This window comes from Perca flavescens, chromosome 9 (assembly GCF_004354835.1).
Source record: "Perca flavescens isolate YP-PL-M2 chromosome 9, PFLA_1.0, whole genome shotgun sequence".
NCBI classification, from domain to species: Eukaryota; Metazoa; Chordata; class Actinopteri; order Perciformes; family Percidae; genus Perca; species Perca flavescens.
In genome coordinates this window covers 13,762,969-13,782,147 of record NC_041339.1, presented here as the reverse complement: position 1 = coordinate 13,782,147, position 19,179 = coordinate 13,762,969, and the positions used below count along the sequence as shown (strand labels likewise).

Sequence of the window (19,179 nt, the reverse complement as noted above, 5' to 3'; positions counted from 1 at the left end):
TTTTGGATCATTTCCTTTCTTGAAGGCTCCCTAGCTGGGGGGTTCTTGTTTTTGGTTGACATTTAGTTTTTTAATACATCAAGCTTTCACAGAATTTATCAAATTTTCTTAAAACATGAAAGCTATCTTTTTGATTACATCGCAGAAACAACAGTGCCTGTTTTGACAAAATCTTTTTAGATCTGAATATCAAAACTGAGATCTTTGGTTCTCTCATGCATGTCGACATGCCTTCCAAACACTGTAGCTCATTGAGATGAGTGACGACTCCCATCATCACTAAATGAAAACAACCCAATTCCATTCTTCTCTCCTTCCAGGAGTATGACATCCTTCCCAGGGAGCATTGGTGTAAGCTGGAGACTGACCAGAGTACGGGGCCCACGCTGCAAGGAGGAGAGACCCACTGGCCATACATAGTAACCCTGGAGCTGGGCACCTACATGGTGGATATGATGGTCAAGAACCTCAAAATTAACAGCGACATCCTGAACCCGGCTTTCGACAGGAAGCTCATCCCCATCCTCTACCACATGTACACCTTTCGTAGCACGCGGCAGGTACAGTGGATGTGCAGGCCTTTCTCACAGGGGGTGTCAAAGGAGTCCGCTAACCTGGAGTTGGTAGCGATTTGTACTAAAGTGGTCTTGCCAAATAGAAAGGGCTTCGGAAACCTGGTAACAGGATCCCTGAGCATTAGCCCAGACCAAAAAGAAAATCCTTTCATCTGAGATTTATGTGGAAAAATGGTCAAGGATTATATTTAAAGGGATTTCCTGGGAAATTACCATTGAGCAAAATATTCAAAAGGTTTAAAAAAATAAAACCCAATGAGCCGTTCATCACGAGCACATTCCATCAGTCGAATCAAATGGTCATATTCATTGTGACTTTCTGAAAACGACACACAATTAGTCGGATTAAAAGATTTTCCAGGCACAGTCACAGTAAAGTTAACATTTTCATTCATATGGAAAGAACCACAGTGGAGCCGAAACGGAGGAAATACCTGAAAACACTTGACCTTCACTTTGGACAAGAAGACCATCTGTCCCTCGGAAGCCTATTGCCTCGTGCTGCCTACCTAATGTGAAGCTCCAAAGAGTGAGAATTATAAGACCATTCCCCCCTTGTGTAAATTGGCAGGAGGAACAGTCGAGTTAGATGAATAGGTTCCGGGCTAATCCCTTTTTTAGTGTCCCCTTAATTGGCTTGCTGATTTACTGCTAGGGCACCCTGCAGGAGGGTGAGCAGAGAGAGAGAGAGAGAGAGAGAGGGGGGGACTTTTGGACTTGATGCACTTTGACAGTGTTGCAGAAGTTTGTTGTGAGGTTTTGTCCCCCCTATCTCTCTCTTTCTCCCTCTTCTTACTTTTCTCTTATTCTCCCCCCTCCCCTTTTTTTCGGTCTTCAGAGGTTAGCCCATCAGGGGAGCATCCTAACGATTTTTACAGCACAGCATGACAGTCTGACTCCTGCAGGCAAGGCGGAGGTGTATTATTTTTCTGTCAGGTTACTGCATCTTTTTCTCATGATGGTATTCATGTCCAGTCCTACATGTAAGTTAGAACTAGGTCACAATATCAAAAGGTCACCTCAAAGCCATGGCCACCCTGACTTCCTGTCAGGGGTTTCATATAATTAAATAAAAGAAAAGAGGGAGGTTTAGGGAGCTACAGTTTCTTATCGTCATACATTCTTTTGTGAATGTCAGTGATCTGATCAGTTTTTAGCCTGGTTGTTTGAGTTTCATTACTCCGTGAAGAGTTTTTTTTCATTGTTCTTCTTGTCCGTTATGATTTAAACTGCTATGAAACAGAATATGTATCTCATCCACTGGAAATTCTTTACGAAAATTACATTCAAACGCATGTTTGTGTCTGCTCACTTCTGCTTCTGATTGGATTTCCTCTGATGTTTCACCCTCCAGGTCGGCTTCATCAAACCCCACCCCATCCTGACTCAGATGCAGCAGGAGGCCATGGAGACCAAGTTGACCTTTGACTCCTATGTGATGCCAATGCAGTGCCCTCCTGTGCCCTGGACGTCCGTCAAGTTTGGAGCCTACCTGTTGACTCCGACCAAGCTGATGCGCACAGTGGAAGGGGCCACACAACACGATGTGTTGTTGGAGAAATGCCAGGACCTCCATGCTGTCCTGGACTCTCTCAACCAGCTGGGCAACTGTGCCTGGAGAATCAACAAACCCTTGTTGGATATTATTATCTCTATCTTCAATGATCGGGGTAGTGATAAGCTAGACATCCCTCCTCCTCTGTCAGAGGCCCCCAAAATACCTCACTTCAACGCCCAAGATCCCACTTATACCGCTTCTGAGAAAGCCCACATGAAGCGGGAGGTGATTAATGCCAAAAAGAAATGCAGTGAGATGCACAGCCTGCGTATGGACGCTCTGTATAAACTCTCCATCGCCAACCACATGCGGGATGAGATCTTCTGGTTCCCTCACAACATGGACTTCCGGGGACGTACCTACCCCTGTCCTCCGTACTTTAATCACCTAGGAAGTGATGTCACACGGGCTGTGCTTGTGTTTGCAGAGGGGAAGCCCCTCGGTCCGAAGGGACTGGACTGGCTAAAGATCCACTTAGTCAATCTGACAGGACTGAAGAAGAGGAGCTCACTAGACGGACGCCTGGAGTACGCCAACACTATCATGGAGGACGTACTGGACTCTGCGGACAACCCTCTCAATGTCAGTTGGTCTTTAATGCTCTTTGCTGTTCATTGATACTTTAGTCCAACCATACATTCAAAGTTCCACATAGCATTTCTTGTTAGAACTTCTCACACTTTCACATTTAGCAGAAATACAAAAACTGCTATTTTAAAATTTCTGGAATATGTCAGTTTAAGCAGTGACAAAATCTGATATGTATCTGTCCAAAGAAAAAGTGAAAATGCTTTTCCCAAAGTGTTTATGTATGCAAGATAATGGTCTTTGTCTTTCTCAGGGTAAGAAGTGGTGGATGAATGCCGATGAGCCTTGGCAGGCTCTGTCCTGCTGCATGGAGCTAGCCAACGCTGTGAGATCTCCCGATCCAACACAGTTCATCTCTCACTTTCCTGTTCACCAGGTACTGCAAAACAACACAATTATTTATCTGTTTACAGAGTTGCATAGCGATTTGAAACACATGCTCAATCTCCTAAAAATGTAAGATATGATAAAACTTTGCAATACAAAGTTGGAAAAGTGCAAATATAAAAGTGTAAGATAACAACAATAGAGGGAGAGAGAAACGGAACAAACCAGAGGGGAAATGGAGACTTGAGCCTCGTGTCTCTACAGCCCATCTCTCGACATAAGGGAGATGAGTTGTAGAGTGTGATAGCCGGACAGGAAGAGAGATTTCTTGTGGCCTTCTGTGGTGCATCGTCGTGGTACTAAAAATAAGGTGTGTAATTCAGTCATGCTTTATAATGCTGTTTTAGAGGGCACATTAAAGTTAACAAGGCAAGACCTCCCCAGCCATCTGGGGCCATTTTATGTTATCTGTCATAAATCTGTAGCTCTAATCTTACCAACCAGACCACAGCTATTCTGTACTGGGATACAAACCAAGGCAACAGACAGATCCTCTAGAATACTGCCAGTGTTGGATGTTTATTTACTACACTATGAAGCCCGCTAACTGCGCAGCCTTATGTCCAGTGGTGGAAGAAGTATTCAGATCCTTTACTTAAGTAAAAGTACTAATACCACACTGTTGAAATACCCTGTTACAAGTAAAAGTCCTGCATTGAAAATGTACCTGAAGTATTAAAAGTATAAGTACTTAATGCCAAAAAAACTTTGAAAACAACGATCCAAACTGTTCTGTGTTTAATGGTCTTATAATTTCAGCTGGACTTGTAGGCCGTTATATTGTTGGGTAGTTTAATTTTTAATAAAACATCATATTTTATAAACTACACATGTATTGTGTGCAAAAATCTTAATTCGTAAAGTAACTCTCAGATTAATGTAGTGAAGTAGAAAGTGGCATGAAAAGAAAAGACTCAAGTAAAGTACAAGTATCTTAAATTTGTACTTAAGTACAGTAATTGAGTAAATGTACTTAGTTACATTCCACCACTGCTTATGTCAGGAATCCAGTGATTTGTGATCTGAGGCTTTTATAATGTTTCAGAGTAATACAACACTGTCTGCTCCTCAGGCCTTTGTTAATAGCCTTGTTATAATGAAGCTTTTATTTTGCACTTAAGAACATCTCTCATTTGTGTTGCTTTTAGGAATGCATATTTTATACACTTTAATTGATTTATAAAATATACAATAGAAATTATTGAAAATAGTCATGGCAAATTCAATTAAAGCACACCAATAAAAATGCAAGTGGCAATCATTTTCCTGACTCAGGGCATTACACATATTTAAAAGAATAAGACGAGAAAAAGCATTGGGACAGAATATATACATAAAATGCAGTGTAATCAGTATGGCCAAAAGTATTTAGCACTTCCCTCTCGTTGCAGCTCTTTTGAAAGGACAATGCCTCCAAGGTTTTCACTCTGTGCAGCTTTGAAGTCTGTCACACTTACATCAAATTGATGTTAATTAATGTGTACTCACAATAATGAATAAATAAATAAAGGAAAGGATCTAAATAGCCAAAAGGAGAAACTTTTAATTTGAAGTTACAGAACTTGATTGTCACTTCTGCACACTGACAGCCTGCTGCTCCTCCACACAACACACATGCCACAACTACAGCATGAACATAAGGCTCATATATGCAGGGCAGCTTTATTTGTATAGCACATTTCAGCAACAGGGCAATTCAAAGTGCTTTACATAAAACATTAAAGAGCAGTTAAAAATGATAAAAAAATTAAAACAGATAAAATACGAGAAAATTTACAGTGCAGTATAAGATATTAACAATTATTTAAAGAAAGGCAACATCAAAAAGAAAGGTCTTCAGCCTTGATTTAAAAGAACTGAGTTTTCTGGGAGTTTGTTCCAGATATGAGGAGCATAAAAACTGAACGCTGCTTCCCATCGTTTAGTTCTGACTCTGGGGACAGCAAGCAGACCTGTCCCACAGAGAGGTCTGGGTGGTTCATAGTGTAGTAGCAGATCAGAAATTTATTTTGGCCCTAAAACGTCTAGTGCAGGGAATGTCAACTGGCGGCCCGCGGGCCAAATCCGGCCCGCCAGAGATTTCCATCCGGCCCCCAGAATAATACTGAATTCAGGAATAGCCTAGTAAGAGGAAAAAGTATGTTTCTATATTTATTTATTTTTAAATCAAATGAAAAAAAAACCGCCTTCTGAAAAGTAGCTTGTGCCATAGGCCTAGCTGCCTTCAATCAAAAATGACGATTTGAAATAGTTCCTCCAGCTTACCAAAGATAATAGCGCCAGTGGTCAGGCCCTCCAGTGGAATCAAGGCCAGCAGCTCCTCTTTGAAATCTTTGCCATCAAAATATCTGACGAAAACGCACATTTGGGAAATGTCCGTATTGTCGGTGGACTCATCAATAGCCAGCGATAGGTATCTGGCTTTTTTGATCTCATCAATTACAAGTTGCTGGACATCCTCTGCCAAAACATGGACACGGCGAACAGCAGTTTTAGCAGACAGATGCAATTATCCTGTCCGTAGATTTGTCAGTGGCAAGTTCCTCCAGAACAGCCAGCATGCACTCCTTAAAAACCTCAGCATCAGTAAAGGGCTTGTTATGCCTGGAGAGTACCCAGGCAGCCTGCAGAGACGCACTTGTTGCCCTCTCTTGCTCAGTTGAAGTTCGGTTAATAATTCCGCTGGCAAGGGAGTACTGAGATTTCAAAGCAGCAACTTTTCTCTGACGGGCCTCCGACTGTTCAGGATAAGACTCCTTGAAGCTTGCGTGCTTTGTGCTGTGGTGACGCCTCAGATTGTACTCTTTAGCGACCGCGACAGTTTTGTTGCAAATGAGGCACACAGGTACAGCATTTCTAAAAGTAGGCATTATGAATACGTACTTATCAGTCCATTCTTCGTTAAAACTACGCTTCTCTGAATCAACTTTCCGCTTAAGGCTCTTTGAGAGTGCCATTTTTGATTCAAATATATTCAGAAGGCCTTTCTTCTTTTAGTGTTCTCCACAAACTATGAGCTGCATGTGTCAGTGATGGACAGCTTGACAGCCTCACAAATATGAAGCCTAAAATATCGCTATCGCCCCCTGGTGGTTTGCTGCAGTACAGGTAATATGTACGGTGGCCGACAAGGGCAAATGCGTCGCAAAAGGCAAAACGCTGCAAAACCAAAAACTTATAAACCCACAAAACAAATGCCAAAGAAAAATAATAGTAATAAAATATTACTTAGGATACAGTACTATTTATTTTTTTATATTATGAGCATCTGGCCCTTACAGTGTCTGCAGAAAAAAATTCTGGCCCTTGGACAAATATAGTTGATTGATCACTAGACCCCTGGTCTAGTGATTTATAAACCAGCAAAAGTATTTTGAAATCAATTCTTTGAGTCACAGGAAGCCAGTGTAAAGACTTCAGAACTGGAGTGATGCGATCCACTTTCTTGGTCTTAGTGAGGACTCGAGCAGCAGCATTCTGAATCAGCTGCAGCCGTCTGATTTGATTTTTTTTTTTGGGAGACCTGTAAAGACACCATTATAGTAGTCAAGTCTACTGAAGATAAAAGCATGAACAAGTTTTTCCAAATCCTACTGAGACACAAGTCCTTTAACCCTTGATATATTCTTAAGGTGATAATAGGCTGACTTTGTGTCTTAATGTGGCTGTTGAAATTCCAGTCTGAGTCCATGACTACACTAGGGCAGCAACTAACGATTATTTTAATAATCGATTAATCTGTCGATTTATTTTTTCGATTAATCGATGAATCAGATAAAAAAAAAAAATTTACATCAACTCAATACATACATACTTTTAGTTAATAGTTGTGTAAAGGTAAGTAACCCAAATAGCAGATACAGACAAGACACACACACAGACAGACACGCAGAGACACACACACACACACACTTATTCATTAAATTATTACCATCATTGTAGTAAGTGCAAGTTAAGTTAATTTATACACCACACACTAATATATTTGTCAACAATAACTGATATGGGACAAAGCACATAATATATACATGACAACAGATTGAAAAATGAATGGGCCAAAAAAGGCGAGTGAATAAAACCGTGTCTTTAGTCTACCATCCCTGCTTTATTACTGTTATTAACGAGCTAACGCTAGCTTGTCATGCTAGTCAGATGGATAACAAGTAAACGGCAGCACCAGAAGAGCTACTGGAGGGACGGTACGTTCCTCACTTCAGAACGGAACAGAAGTAGGATAGTGTAGTGACTTTACCCTGCTGTTGAACTCCCTTCCTCCTCATCAAGGACTCCAACATGTTTACGTTTTAGGTGCTGACTCATCACCGTGGTGCGCCCGTGCCATGCCGTGTCGCTTTTGCTTATCTTGCAATTAACACGTTTTTGAATTATTTAGTGTGAAATGCTCCCACACCTTAGATGACTTGGGTCATACTGATTTCTCTGCCTCCGCCGAGTGTTTCAGAACAACGTTACGGGTCTCTCCGGTCTCTCTCCGTATTTCCTCTACCCCCGCTCTGCTCTTTTCTTTTCTTTCGCGCTGCACTGCTCCGCGCTGCTCCTCTTTGCGCTCAACTCAATTTTTTTTTATCTCCGTAACTGAATAGTTGCGCGACACAACGAATCGATAATGAAATTCGTTGCCAACTTTTTTAGTAATCAAATTTTATCGATTCGTTGTTGCAGCCCTAGACTACACCAAGATTTCTGGCTTTGTCTGTTGTTTTTAACATTGTCGTTTGAAGCTGAGCGCTGACTTTTAATCATTCCTCTTTTGCTCCAAAAACAACCACCTCAGTTTTTTCTTTTTAATTAATTTAATTTAAGAAAGTTCTGGCACATCCAGTCGTTAATTTGTTCAATGCACTTAGTCAGTTTTTGTATTGGACTATAGTCCCCTGGCGATAAGGTTATGTAAATTGTGTGTGTCGTCCGCATAACAATGGTAACTTATTTTGTTGTTTTCCATAATCTGAGCCAGTGGAAGCATGTAGATGTTAAACAGAAGAGGCCCCAGAACGGAGCCTTGGGGAACTCTGCACGTCATATTTGTATGCTTAGATGCATAATTACCTATAGACACAAATAGTCCCTATTCTTTAAGTAGGATTCAAACCAGATTAGTAATGAGCCAGAAAGGCCAACCCAGTTTTCCAATCGGTCTAGTAATATGTCATGGTCGACCGTGTCAAATTCAGCACTGAGATCAAGTAATACTAAGACTGAAGTTTTGCCACTATCTGTGTTTAAGTGGATGTCATTAAAGACTTTAACAAGAGCCGTCTCAGCGCTGTGGTGTGGTTGAAAACCCGACTGGAAGGCATCAAAACTGTATAGACGCAGTAGAAAGATATTCAGGTCAGAGGCCACATTTTGATGAAAAGGAAAAAAGATCAATTTGACAGCTTGGCAGGAATGTGGCCAACTTCACTGCACTATTTTTATTGGGCTTTTTTTTTTTTTTTTTTTTTTTAGAGCTGAACATGGGGATGTTGCCGGTACCCAGATACAGCTAATCTCATTTTAACAACCCAGTCTGGCGGACAGCTTAAAGCATTTCACTTTTAATTGAGGCACTGTTAAATAAAATAGAATAAAAAAGAAAGTGTGAATGAAGAATAATTGATCATCAGTTAATTGTGTACACCCCTCGTGACTTTCCTTGGTCTAATGCCAAATCCAGTCCAGATGTTGCTTTGAATGATGCATGTAATTAAATATGCTAATAGATGGTTTGATAGCCTTGCATTAAGTGCAAACTTCACTTTGTGGCTTGCGCTGCGGGACATGGAAATATGTTGCTATAAACTGCCTCAACCAAATCTTTTTTCTCATCTCTTGAGCCAATGCTCATGTGTTTCATATTGCCATTTCTCCCTTGTTTCCTCTCTTCAGATTCTTTGTTCTTTCACTTTCACAATGTTGAAATCATCTGTTAGTTTCGTTCACCTGTAACCTCTCCCCATCTGTGCCGATCCCTGTAATTCCTTCTCTGTCTGGGTTCTCTCCTCCACCTCCACATTGCTGCTTTAATCTTTCCTCTGCTTTTCTCTACATCTTCTCTAGGACGGCTCCTGTAATGGTCTCCAACACTACGCTGCTCTAGGCAGAGATGTGATTGGTGCCACATCGGTCAACCTCATGCCCTGTGACGTGCCCCAGGATGTGTACAGCGGAGTAGCACAGCAGGTCAGCACCACAGGGCTGCTTTTTGGTTTGCATTGTTTTTTTTCCTTTCATTGAACTGCATTGGCTCGGATTTGCACAACATAACTGAACTGCGGTTGATTTCAGTTGCAAGGCACAGTGCAGTTGCTCATCTGTTAATATTCAGATGATTCATGAAATCCCACAGTGAGTGACAGAAAAGCCATTGACAATATACTTTAAGTTTCTTGCTTTCAGTCTTTCATTTTAAAAGTACTAAGTTTCTAATGCCTAGCTAGCATTAAAGTGCAGTGAGAATCAACTCCCATATCCAAAGGCTCAAAGGGCAAGTGTGCATACAATGCTATTAAAGAACTCAGCTCGCTTTGAACCTGTGTATTTTTAAGCAGAAACCATTTGAAGCTAATTATTGTACTGACATTTCAGTACAGGAGGAATCAGTGTGCTGAGAAAGTCTGTCCCAGGTTGTATCAAGGGCTGTAATTGTAAAAGTACATTGTGGAGTTATGGACCTTTTTCACGGCAGACATTTTAACTTGTCATAGTAGGACAAGCACAGCTGAAATTGATAACCTTAACGATGGCTCAATTCCATCAAGTGTCCCAGTAAGCTATTTCAGTGAGTCAGCGTGCACAATACCAGGGCCTCTCCTAAGTGGAATGCAGCCATCACTAATGGTTTTGAATACACCTGTGCTTTTCCTACTATGACATGTCAACATGTCTTCCGTGAACAAGGCCTATTAGTGAGCCGCTGACTGAAAGTGGAGTGCAGCTCACTGCAGGACACTATCTAAAAAATCTAACTCGCAAAGATAAGCTGTGCATTAAAGCATAACTCTCGCCAAAATGCAACCTAGGGTCTTTTTGTGAATGTACCTGAGTCAAACTTTAGTTTAAAAGCATATTTAGGACGGAAGCGCCACTTTTAAGATGTAACATATTTTTTTTTTTTTTGGTCAAATGGCCTTTTGAATGGGAGTAATAGGGGCACTTTTATGCTAGCCTCAAAACAGGTATTTTTAAAACACTATGAAGGCTCGACACAACATGATACTTTGCATGAAGTATCACCAGGGGCTCTACACCTTAAAGGGGTGATAGAATGATTATATAGGGTATTTCACACTGTCCCTTATGGTCTCCTAATGGGGTATTTAACATTGGTTGGGCTGAAAATGGCCTTGTTGATATTTTATTGGCCCTTATGCATCCCTGTGTTTTGGCCCTATTTGTAACAAGAGCTTTTCTTCCAAATATGGTATGCTCATGAATATTTAGATGAGCTGCTCGCTTATTGGTTGAGCGAATCCCCATACACACACATTACAGACAGAATCTCATATTCCAGACACTGCAATGTTTCGTTACCAAATTCCCTTTTGAGACTTTTTTAATGCGAGAAATCAACTACATAAAGCTCAAATATGGGCCGTTTTTCAAAAAATTTATTGCTAATTGCAAATTTGTTAAGACGTGTCGGACTTTAGGAGCTCCACACAGTCTGACGAGAAAGCGGCAGCCTGCTGGGCTCCATACCCAGGGCAAAGTCGCCCTTTGTGGATTACTGCACTACAGGGCTCCGCGGCCGGCTGCCGGCATAACTATAATATATTTACAGTTTGAATTTCGTCACGGCACTTATATCACAGCTACCCCAAGGTCTTACAAAGCTAACCGTTTTGTCCGATTTGAATTTAAGGTATTTTTATGAACTGAGGGGTCTTGTTAGGAGGAGCAGCTAGCTAGCTATATGTCCCATTGAATACAATGGGGAAATATTGCAACTAGCTAGCTACACTTTCGGCTTAACTATAATATATTTACAGTTTGAATTTTGTCACAGCACTTATATCACAGCAGATTGCGGCTAGTTAGGTTCATTTTCGGCATAATTAGAGTATATTTACAGTTTGAATTTCATCACGCCACGTATATAACCTCTACCCCAAGGTCTTATAAAGCTAACAATGATTTCAATTTTATAAATGTTTGTGAATTTCAGAGGAATTCTAAGAGGAGGCTAGCTAGCTCTCCTTGATAGAGCTACATCCAGCTACAGGCGTTTATTTCACCGATCGTTTGTTTAAATAACTCAACACATTACAATTACTTATTGTCCAGGCAGTGGCGTTTGGTAGTCCATTCACCCAAAAACCGGTGACTTTGCGCGGGTATGAAGTGCCGTGGGCTGCCAGCCGTGACGGAGCTCAATCGAGCTCACAGCAGGTCGGGGTCTGTGAAGGAAGGCAGGCCAGGCGGCGAGGCAGCAACACAGGCAGCACCGTCTGCTGAAGTCCGACACACAGTCGGACAAAATTTGCAATTAGACATACATTTTTGTAAAACGGCCCATATTTGACCTCTACATAGTTGATTTCTTGCATAAAAAAGTCTCAGAAGTGAATTGAATGGTAAAATAGCAGATGAACAATGTATACAATTTCTGAGATCTGCACTACTTAGATTCAGAAGACTAACTAATCTCCGGTCAGTTGTGTAGCCTTTGCAAATGTTGTGGCGTGACAAAGAGAGAGACTAGAGCCAAATGAGGAGGAGCTGCCGAGTTGACGTCAACTAGGCGGCTCGTTGAGATTTGCCCGTTTTCAGAGGCAGTTTCAAATTGTGAGATTTGCAGAGGAAAGAAGTGTCAATGGGATTTACAGGTTCTATGTATGTCCTAGTCATTATTCAACTATGACGAGGTAAAATCAGTTTTGCATTCTATCACCCCTTTAACTACACCGGTGCACAAGGGATATACTAAATCTGTGGCTACTTGTTTTGATATTGACTCGTTTTGACTGCCGAGGTGGTAGCGGCCAGAAACCACAAGAGCTACGGTGAGTTGTTCAAAACCTCTTTTTTTTGTAAACTCTGGGTACACAAACAATGTTGTCAACGCTTGAGTTCATGTGTAGAGCCCCTGGTGATATTTGGAGCCAAGTATCATGTTGTGTTGAGCCTTCTAGTGTTTTAAAAATAGCTATTTTGAGGCTAGCATAAAAATGCCCCTATTACTCCCATTCAAAAGGTTATTTGACCGAAAACGAAAATACGGTAAATCTTAAAAGTGGCGCTTCAGTCCCAAATATGCTTTTAAATGAAAGTTTGACTCGGGTACATTCACAAAAAGACCCTAGGTTGCATTTTGGCGAGAGCTACGCTTTAAGTAACAGTGGTAACAGTCATTTCATTATGGACTAACTCTAGTAGAGCTGAAACTATTAGTTGATTACTCACTTAGTTGATCACCAGAAATGAAATTTGTCAACTGTTTGTTGGGTCATTTTTTATGTTTATGTTGGTGTTTCGGACTGTCGGTCACTCAAAAATAGACTTTTGATGCTGTCACTTTGGGCTTGAGGAAACTGTGATGGACGTTTTTCATCACTTCTACTCTGATTATATGTATGTGGATTTGTGGATAAGCATTCAGATATTCTCCAAAAGACACCTTTTTGAACAGAGACTGTTTTGACATTTGCATGCGTGTAATTTATACATCTTTGTGGGAACCTTCGACATGTCCGTGTGTTTCAGGTGGAGGAGTTCCGAGTGCGGGATGCAAAGAGCGGTTTGAAGATTGCCCAGGTCCTGGAGGGCTTCATCAGCAGGAAGGTGGTCAAACAGACCGTAATGACTGTGGTGTACGGGGTCACGCGCTACGGGGGACGCCTCCAGATAGAGAAAAGACTGAAGGAGATTGAGGAATTCCCCAAGGTACAGTCGTGGCAGTGGATGGGTGCTTCTCCCACACTGCATATGCTGTTTTATTTTTGAGTGTTGCATCAGCAGGGTATGATAGAGTGGCCTTTTAGCATAGGATCTCCTCTTTATGGGGCTCCCCTTATGTCTTCCTTTCAGGCTATATATTGTTACACACATATTGTGCCCAGACCATCCTCCTTGGATATTGTTGCTCCATTGTCTCCTGCATGTGCATAAAGACATTTATCACACACTGCATATCATTTCAGCACATTTGCTTGTACACCCAAAGGGATTTCAGTTGCTTTGACATTCAGAGTTCCACCTCCCACTGTCTCCAGGTGAGCTGCATGGAGCAAGAACATGAGCTTTAAAACTTTCTTTTAGTCAAGTTTATTTATGTATTATCTTATTGCGGCAGAAAACAATATTGCATGGTTGTATAAGGGAGGTCAGGTGTGTAATACAACAATGGGTATATTTGATATCCTGTGCGCAGTCATTACAAATCTATTTTTAGCTTAGAACCACTGCACTTCGATTCCATTGGACTTAAATGGTTCTTTGATGGGCACACCTATGAAAATGACACCATGGCAGGAGAATGGAGGCATTTAATCTTCTTACAGCTCTATAGTGCTTATTTGTGAAATAGCTGTAAGGTTCCTTACAATAGTTTAAGTTAATCTCATTGTCTGTATAGATGGGATCGGCATGATCCTGCTATCAGTGTATCTACCATCTCACAGCCTGAGGATTGTGCTAAATGACTTCTGCATAATGTCCCTAATTGTTTAAACAGGGAATTAGCGGGAAGTGTAATAGTGAGTGATTACAGGAGGAAGAATGGGGGGGATGAGGCAGTTTCAACCGAGGAGGAGATCATATCAATGTTATAATATAAGAAATATAACACCGTCATTCAGTGCTGTAAATTGTATTGCTTATATTTGCATTATGCATTTAATTACTAAATAAATGGACAAAACAATATATAGTTTGTTTTAATGAGAAATGCAATGGAGCAAAAACATAATGTGTGAAAGAATACTCCAGTGTAATCATGTGTTGTATTTCCAGGAGCATGTATGGGATGCATCTCATTACCTGGTGCGTATGGTGTTCAGTGGCTTAAAGGAGATGTTCACAGGGACCAGAGAGATCCAGGTGGGTTCATTGCACCAACATGAAGTCCAATACATACCATTTTCTCATCCAACAAATTACCTAAAATATAAACTCACACTCGTGTGTTACTAATTGCATAACAGTGCTGACATTCAGTAAACCTATTGTCCTAAAATACAGTCGCTCCTCCTATCTTTACCTGAATCTACGCCCACGCATGCATTTAACAGGGGAAATTAGAGACAATGGTCAACTAGCACTCATTCCAATTAATTGAGAGTGTAACCTATTTATTGCACAGCAGGTCAGCCAAGCATGCTAAATGTGTCTACAGACAAATGCAGTTGCCAGTAATTAATTAATATGAAATTGGGTTTAGAAGAAATTTGGAAGAAATTTGTCTTAAACCCAACATAACTAACTAACTCTTAGTAAGATAACTTGAATAACAGAACTTCAGAGTCACTATTGTCTCTGTAATAAAAAAAAAAGTATCTGTATCTAGTATCTGACTACTGACCTACTCCATACAGGATGATATTTTATTTTTTATGAATGACTAGTTTACTTCACAATTACCCTGGCAACGGCGCCCATTCATCACCTAGACTCCATTTATAGATTTAGGACTCGCATCTGGTGGGGGATTGTTTATTATTTCCACAGGCAAAGAGGAGTCTGGCGAGCAAATAGAAACGCCACCCACTGCTGGTGTGTGTGTCCTTTGGGGAATGTGTGGGGATGGCCCAGTCTGAGGTGTGCGTGTGCGTGCATTCGTGCGTGCACCTGCTGCTTTTAAATAGGTCACATCCTCTTGTATTTCGCAGCGGCGAGTTTGAGAGAGGTAGCTGATTAATACGGGAGGCTGTCATCCCTGACCTCGCCTACGTTCTCTGTACATTTCCCATTTATTCGGTCAACACTGCTACTCATTCTCTTCAAACTGTGCTCCCACTATCTGTCCACCCTTCACTCCACCTCTGCCTCTTATCAATCTATTGATTGATCAGTCAATCTCTCCTGATCAGCTAATCTCTCACTCCCGTTTCTTTGTTGTAATGCTTCTTCTTCGTTTCATTGTACCTGGGCATATAAGAAGGGAGGTGATGATGAATGGAGCAGCTTTGGGCCAGACTGCTACCTAGACTTGCTAGGACATATATATCTTTCCTAAAGCTCTCTGTGTGCCTGCACATGTGAGGAAGCACCTGTGGGACGTTGTTTGGGCTTCTATTCTTGGAGGTAAACTGTGCCAGACACAGCCTAATTTAGAGTTAATCAACAACTTCTCAAGTGTTCCTCAGCGAGTTTGCAGCAACTGTTTGCTGCTTCAGGAAGTAGAACAGCAGACCTAAATGCATAGATCATTTGTCGACGCTGTGGAGAGAAAGTGCCTATTTTCTGTTTGTTGTTCCAAATTCTTTATATTTGTATCCTGATTTATTAAATCCCCCACCCAACTGTCTAAACTTACTGATTTGAACTTGATTGCTCTTTTGTCCACGTACACACACTTACAAGCACAACAAATACGCAGACTCACACTCTTGATTGGTGAAGGGCTTTGAATATTTTCCGAGTATGCTCCTCAATACAGCGTGTTGCCCTCAATTTACGTCTGCTGGCATCCATGTGTTGCAGGATTGGCTGACAGAGAGCGCCAGGCTCATCTCCAAGTCTGGCCACACTGTGGAGTGGGTGACACCCCTGGGTTTACCCATCATTCAGCCCTACCACCGCACACGCAACCAAGTGGTAAGTCTTATACTAAGGCATGTTTGGGGGTTTTCTACTATTCTCTCTTAGTGAATTTGTAATAAATTGTATTTATCACACACATCTGCGCTACTTTAGAGTTCCATACACTGTATGATACACAGCTCGGTTTGTCGGTTTGTTTGTCTGTCAGCAGGCTAACGGGAAAACTATGGGCCCAATTTTCATGAAACTTGGTTGAAGGGTGTAGCATGGGATAAGAAAGAACCCTATAAGTCTTGGAGCAGATCCAAATCACTGGGTGGATACACACATCATTTTTCACTTTCGTTAACATAGCGAGGTAGGGCATTTGAGCTGCGTCGTTGTGGCGTTGGAATAATCGGACAAATGAGTTCCCGCCTGGGAAAATACCCACTGCATTAAAGGTATTGTATTGGAGGATTTTCCCGAATTTTAGAAAAGAACCGCCCTCTGTACTTTTTGAAAAAAATGCACATGCGCAACACTCTGCCTGCTCCCGAGAGGGAACGCCTATTAAACGTGTGCACGAGAGTGCACTGTTTACAAGTTGCTGTCGGCATGGCTCATACAAGCCTACTTTCCAAAAGAAGATTTGCACTTTTTCACAAATTGAGATGTTTACCGTGTGTCCGCGGTGCGTGACTTGTGCCAGGGCTAGCATCGCTAATCATAGCTTACATCAACTTTTACTAGCAGTGATTTTAAATGGATTTCTCCAAATAGCATGCCAAACTTTACCTGTGGAGTAGAAACTTCACGACTGACGCATCAGTGGGAAGCCCAACCTGTGATTTTAGCGCACGCCAGCGTGTGAAATATTCTCCCAAAAGCTTCAATGCTTCAATGAATGGCTGAAACCGTAGCTCAAGCTCACAACACATATACACCTGAAAGCTAGGGACGTGCACGTACAACGGCCTTACGTAAACATATCACCAGAATGATTGACAACCAGGAGGACCAATAGTCTTGATGATCCACCCGGAAAAAGAAAATCCTCCACTATACCTTTAACATTGTGAGATTGGGCATGCCTTGGCGGAGGTCTGCGCTCTCCAGGTGCCATTCTTGTTTCTATGGATTTTCAACCCATTCTGAAGTTCTCCTCTCAGCCCTTTGTCTTGCTCTTGCATTCATGCATACCTGTTTTCGTTGTCCTTTCAGCAACAAAGTGGTATTTTGACCAAAACTTGATTTTCATAAATCCCCAAGAGTCCAAGGAAATGTAATATCCAAGCTTTATATTCCAAAACGATCTCTTCGCCTCACAATGTTGAAGTTTCTGGCCGAATCACAACGGAAAAACGCGAAACAGTTTTTCATTTCCGCACTTGTTATCACCGCTAGCTTCTCTGCCCAGCTTGCTAAATGCTCGAAGTGGGCGTCATCGTGTACCGACAGTATCTTCTTCTTCTTCTTTGTAGTTTATTGGCGGTTCACAAGCCAACTTAAATGTGCATTACTGCCACCAACTGGACTGGAGTGTGAACAAGAGATAAATGCAGAAAATAAATAAACCAAAATAAAAAAAAAAACCATAACGAATACCAACCCACCGAACGAATATTCGAATATTCGGGTCCAGCCCTACTGTTTACATTTGGTTTTAAAATGGGTCTTGGGTGATCAGATTACAAGTGGAAAGTGCTAAAAAAACAAACAAAGACACATTGTGATCAGATCACCACTTGCTGAGGTGGTCTGGGACGCATTTGACCACATATATTTGTTAGTGTAAACGCTAACGTCAACGCTATATAGCTTGCCCATTCTACGACTAGTTAAAGTTAGTGTTGCCTGACTTTCCATTGTTTTGCACGATAGAAGGTGTGTTGGATTCTACTCACTTTGATTTCTCCAGCTGTGCCAACACAACGGCTAACGTGACTGGCGAGATTGTGGACGTGATAACGCTAAGCCCATTCACCTTCTAGCGGACGTGATGTAGGCAGTAACAAAGTCCGAACACAAGTGGTCAGCTGGAGACGTGTCTCGGTTGTCCACTTGTGTCTTGCGGATCACCAAAATGCATTTTAAAAACGTGTAAACAGGGCCTAATTCTCACCACCAATTCACAATACTCCCACCACTGATCTTCTCATAGCACACACTGCACACACTTTTTTGACATAAGTACAAGTATATACAGTTCTCATTTATCTCTCTGTTGACTGATACAATTTAAAAAATAAAAAACCCTGCCCTGCGTGTAACAACAGCTTAGTGTTGTTAATTGTAATATGTGTTAGATTTGACCCATCATTGTCTTTTTGTTTTAATATTTCCATGAGGTAGTGAGATGCTCGATGGTGTTTTTTGCCCCCAACTGCTCCTTCCAGGCAGCACTGCGACCGCTGCCTTCAAGGCACCTAACCCTAACCTTAACCTTAACCCTAACCATAACCAGTGCCTTCTAGGCAGCGCTGCCTGGAAGGCACTGTTGGGGGCAAAAAACACAGATAAACTAGTGAAATGATTTGCTATAATAATTCACAGTGTAATTTCCACTCATTATTTTTCATCTGACTGGAATTTCTGATGAAGCTGATAATATATCAGGGTGGCCAGTTACCTGTGAATCGGTTGGTTGGTTTTAAGTCAGAGATATACAGGAGGCTGACACACACATATGAGTCCAACACAAATAAAATAACACTATAAGAGCAGCAGTTCTCCTAATAGCTTATAAAAAGCTATACATCTTTTTAAAATTTAGTATTTTATCAACTAAGAGCAAGCTATCATCCTCACACAGCCTGCCCACAAATGTTGCTTCACTCATTGTGGTCTGGCAAGGTTCAATAAGCATTTGCTTGAAGAAGGGATGCTGCCAATGTGCGTAGGCCAAAACTACTTTGCATGCAATTTGATCAGCCTATTTTTTTTTTAAGAGAGAGAGAGGCAATTGACAAGGGACTGTAAGCACTCAACACTCCCTGGGCTGTCCAACTTTTCAAAAAGGCTTCAGGATTTTTATCTGAAAAATGAAATGATGACTCTTATTCTGGTTGTAGCTCTGTAACAGACTGGTGACCTGTCAGTGACCTGGAATTTATTTTCCAGACCCATATCCCAAAATAAAAAGTGAGATTGTGAGATCTACTGCAGTCTGGCTTTGGGTTTGGGGTGTTGTGTTCACAACTCTTTATTCTCCTCCCTCAGTCTTCCACCCTACTAAAATAATTATTATTTCAGTCTCCTATCATGAAGCTTTAAGTACTGGATGCTTTGCGGGTCCCAGCTGGGCTTTCCACTACTGATGGTGTATTGTGATTGCTGTGAGTGGCCCCACATTAATGGAGCTTAACAACATCACTAGAGTTGTCC

General features: G+C 41.5%; 1 protein-coding gene across 1 annotated transcript in view; it reads left to right on the top strand.

Annotated features, from left to right (window-relative positions):
- The window catches only part of polrmt (polymerase (RNA) mitochondrial (DNA directed)), a 62,481-nt gene that overhangs the window by 20,664 nt on the left and 22,638 nt on the right, over window positions 1-19,179 (top strand). The window contains exons 9-15 of the mRNA XM_028588261.1: window positions 321-560; window positions 1,930-2,715; window positions 2,975-3,097; window positions 9,172-9,294; window positions 12,817-12,996; window positions 14,065-14,151; window positions 15,754-15,867. Coding sequence (XP_028444062.1) covers window positions 321-560; window positions 1,930-2,715; window positions 2,975-3,097; window positions 9,172-9,294; window positions 12,817-12,996; window positions 14,065-14,151; window positions 15,754-15,867 — 1,653 coding nt within the window. The remainder of the gene's footprint in view (window positions 1-320; window positions 561-1,929; window positions 2,716-2,974; window positions 3,098-9,171; window positions 9,295-12,816; window positions 12,997-14,064; window positions 14,152-15,753; window positions 15,868-19,179) is intronic.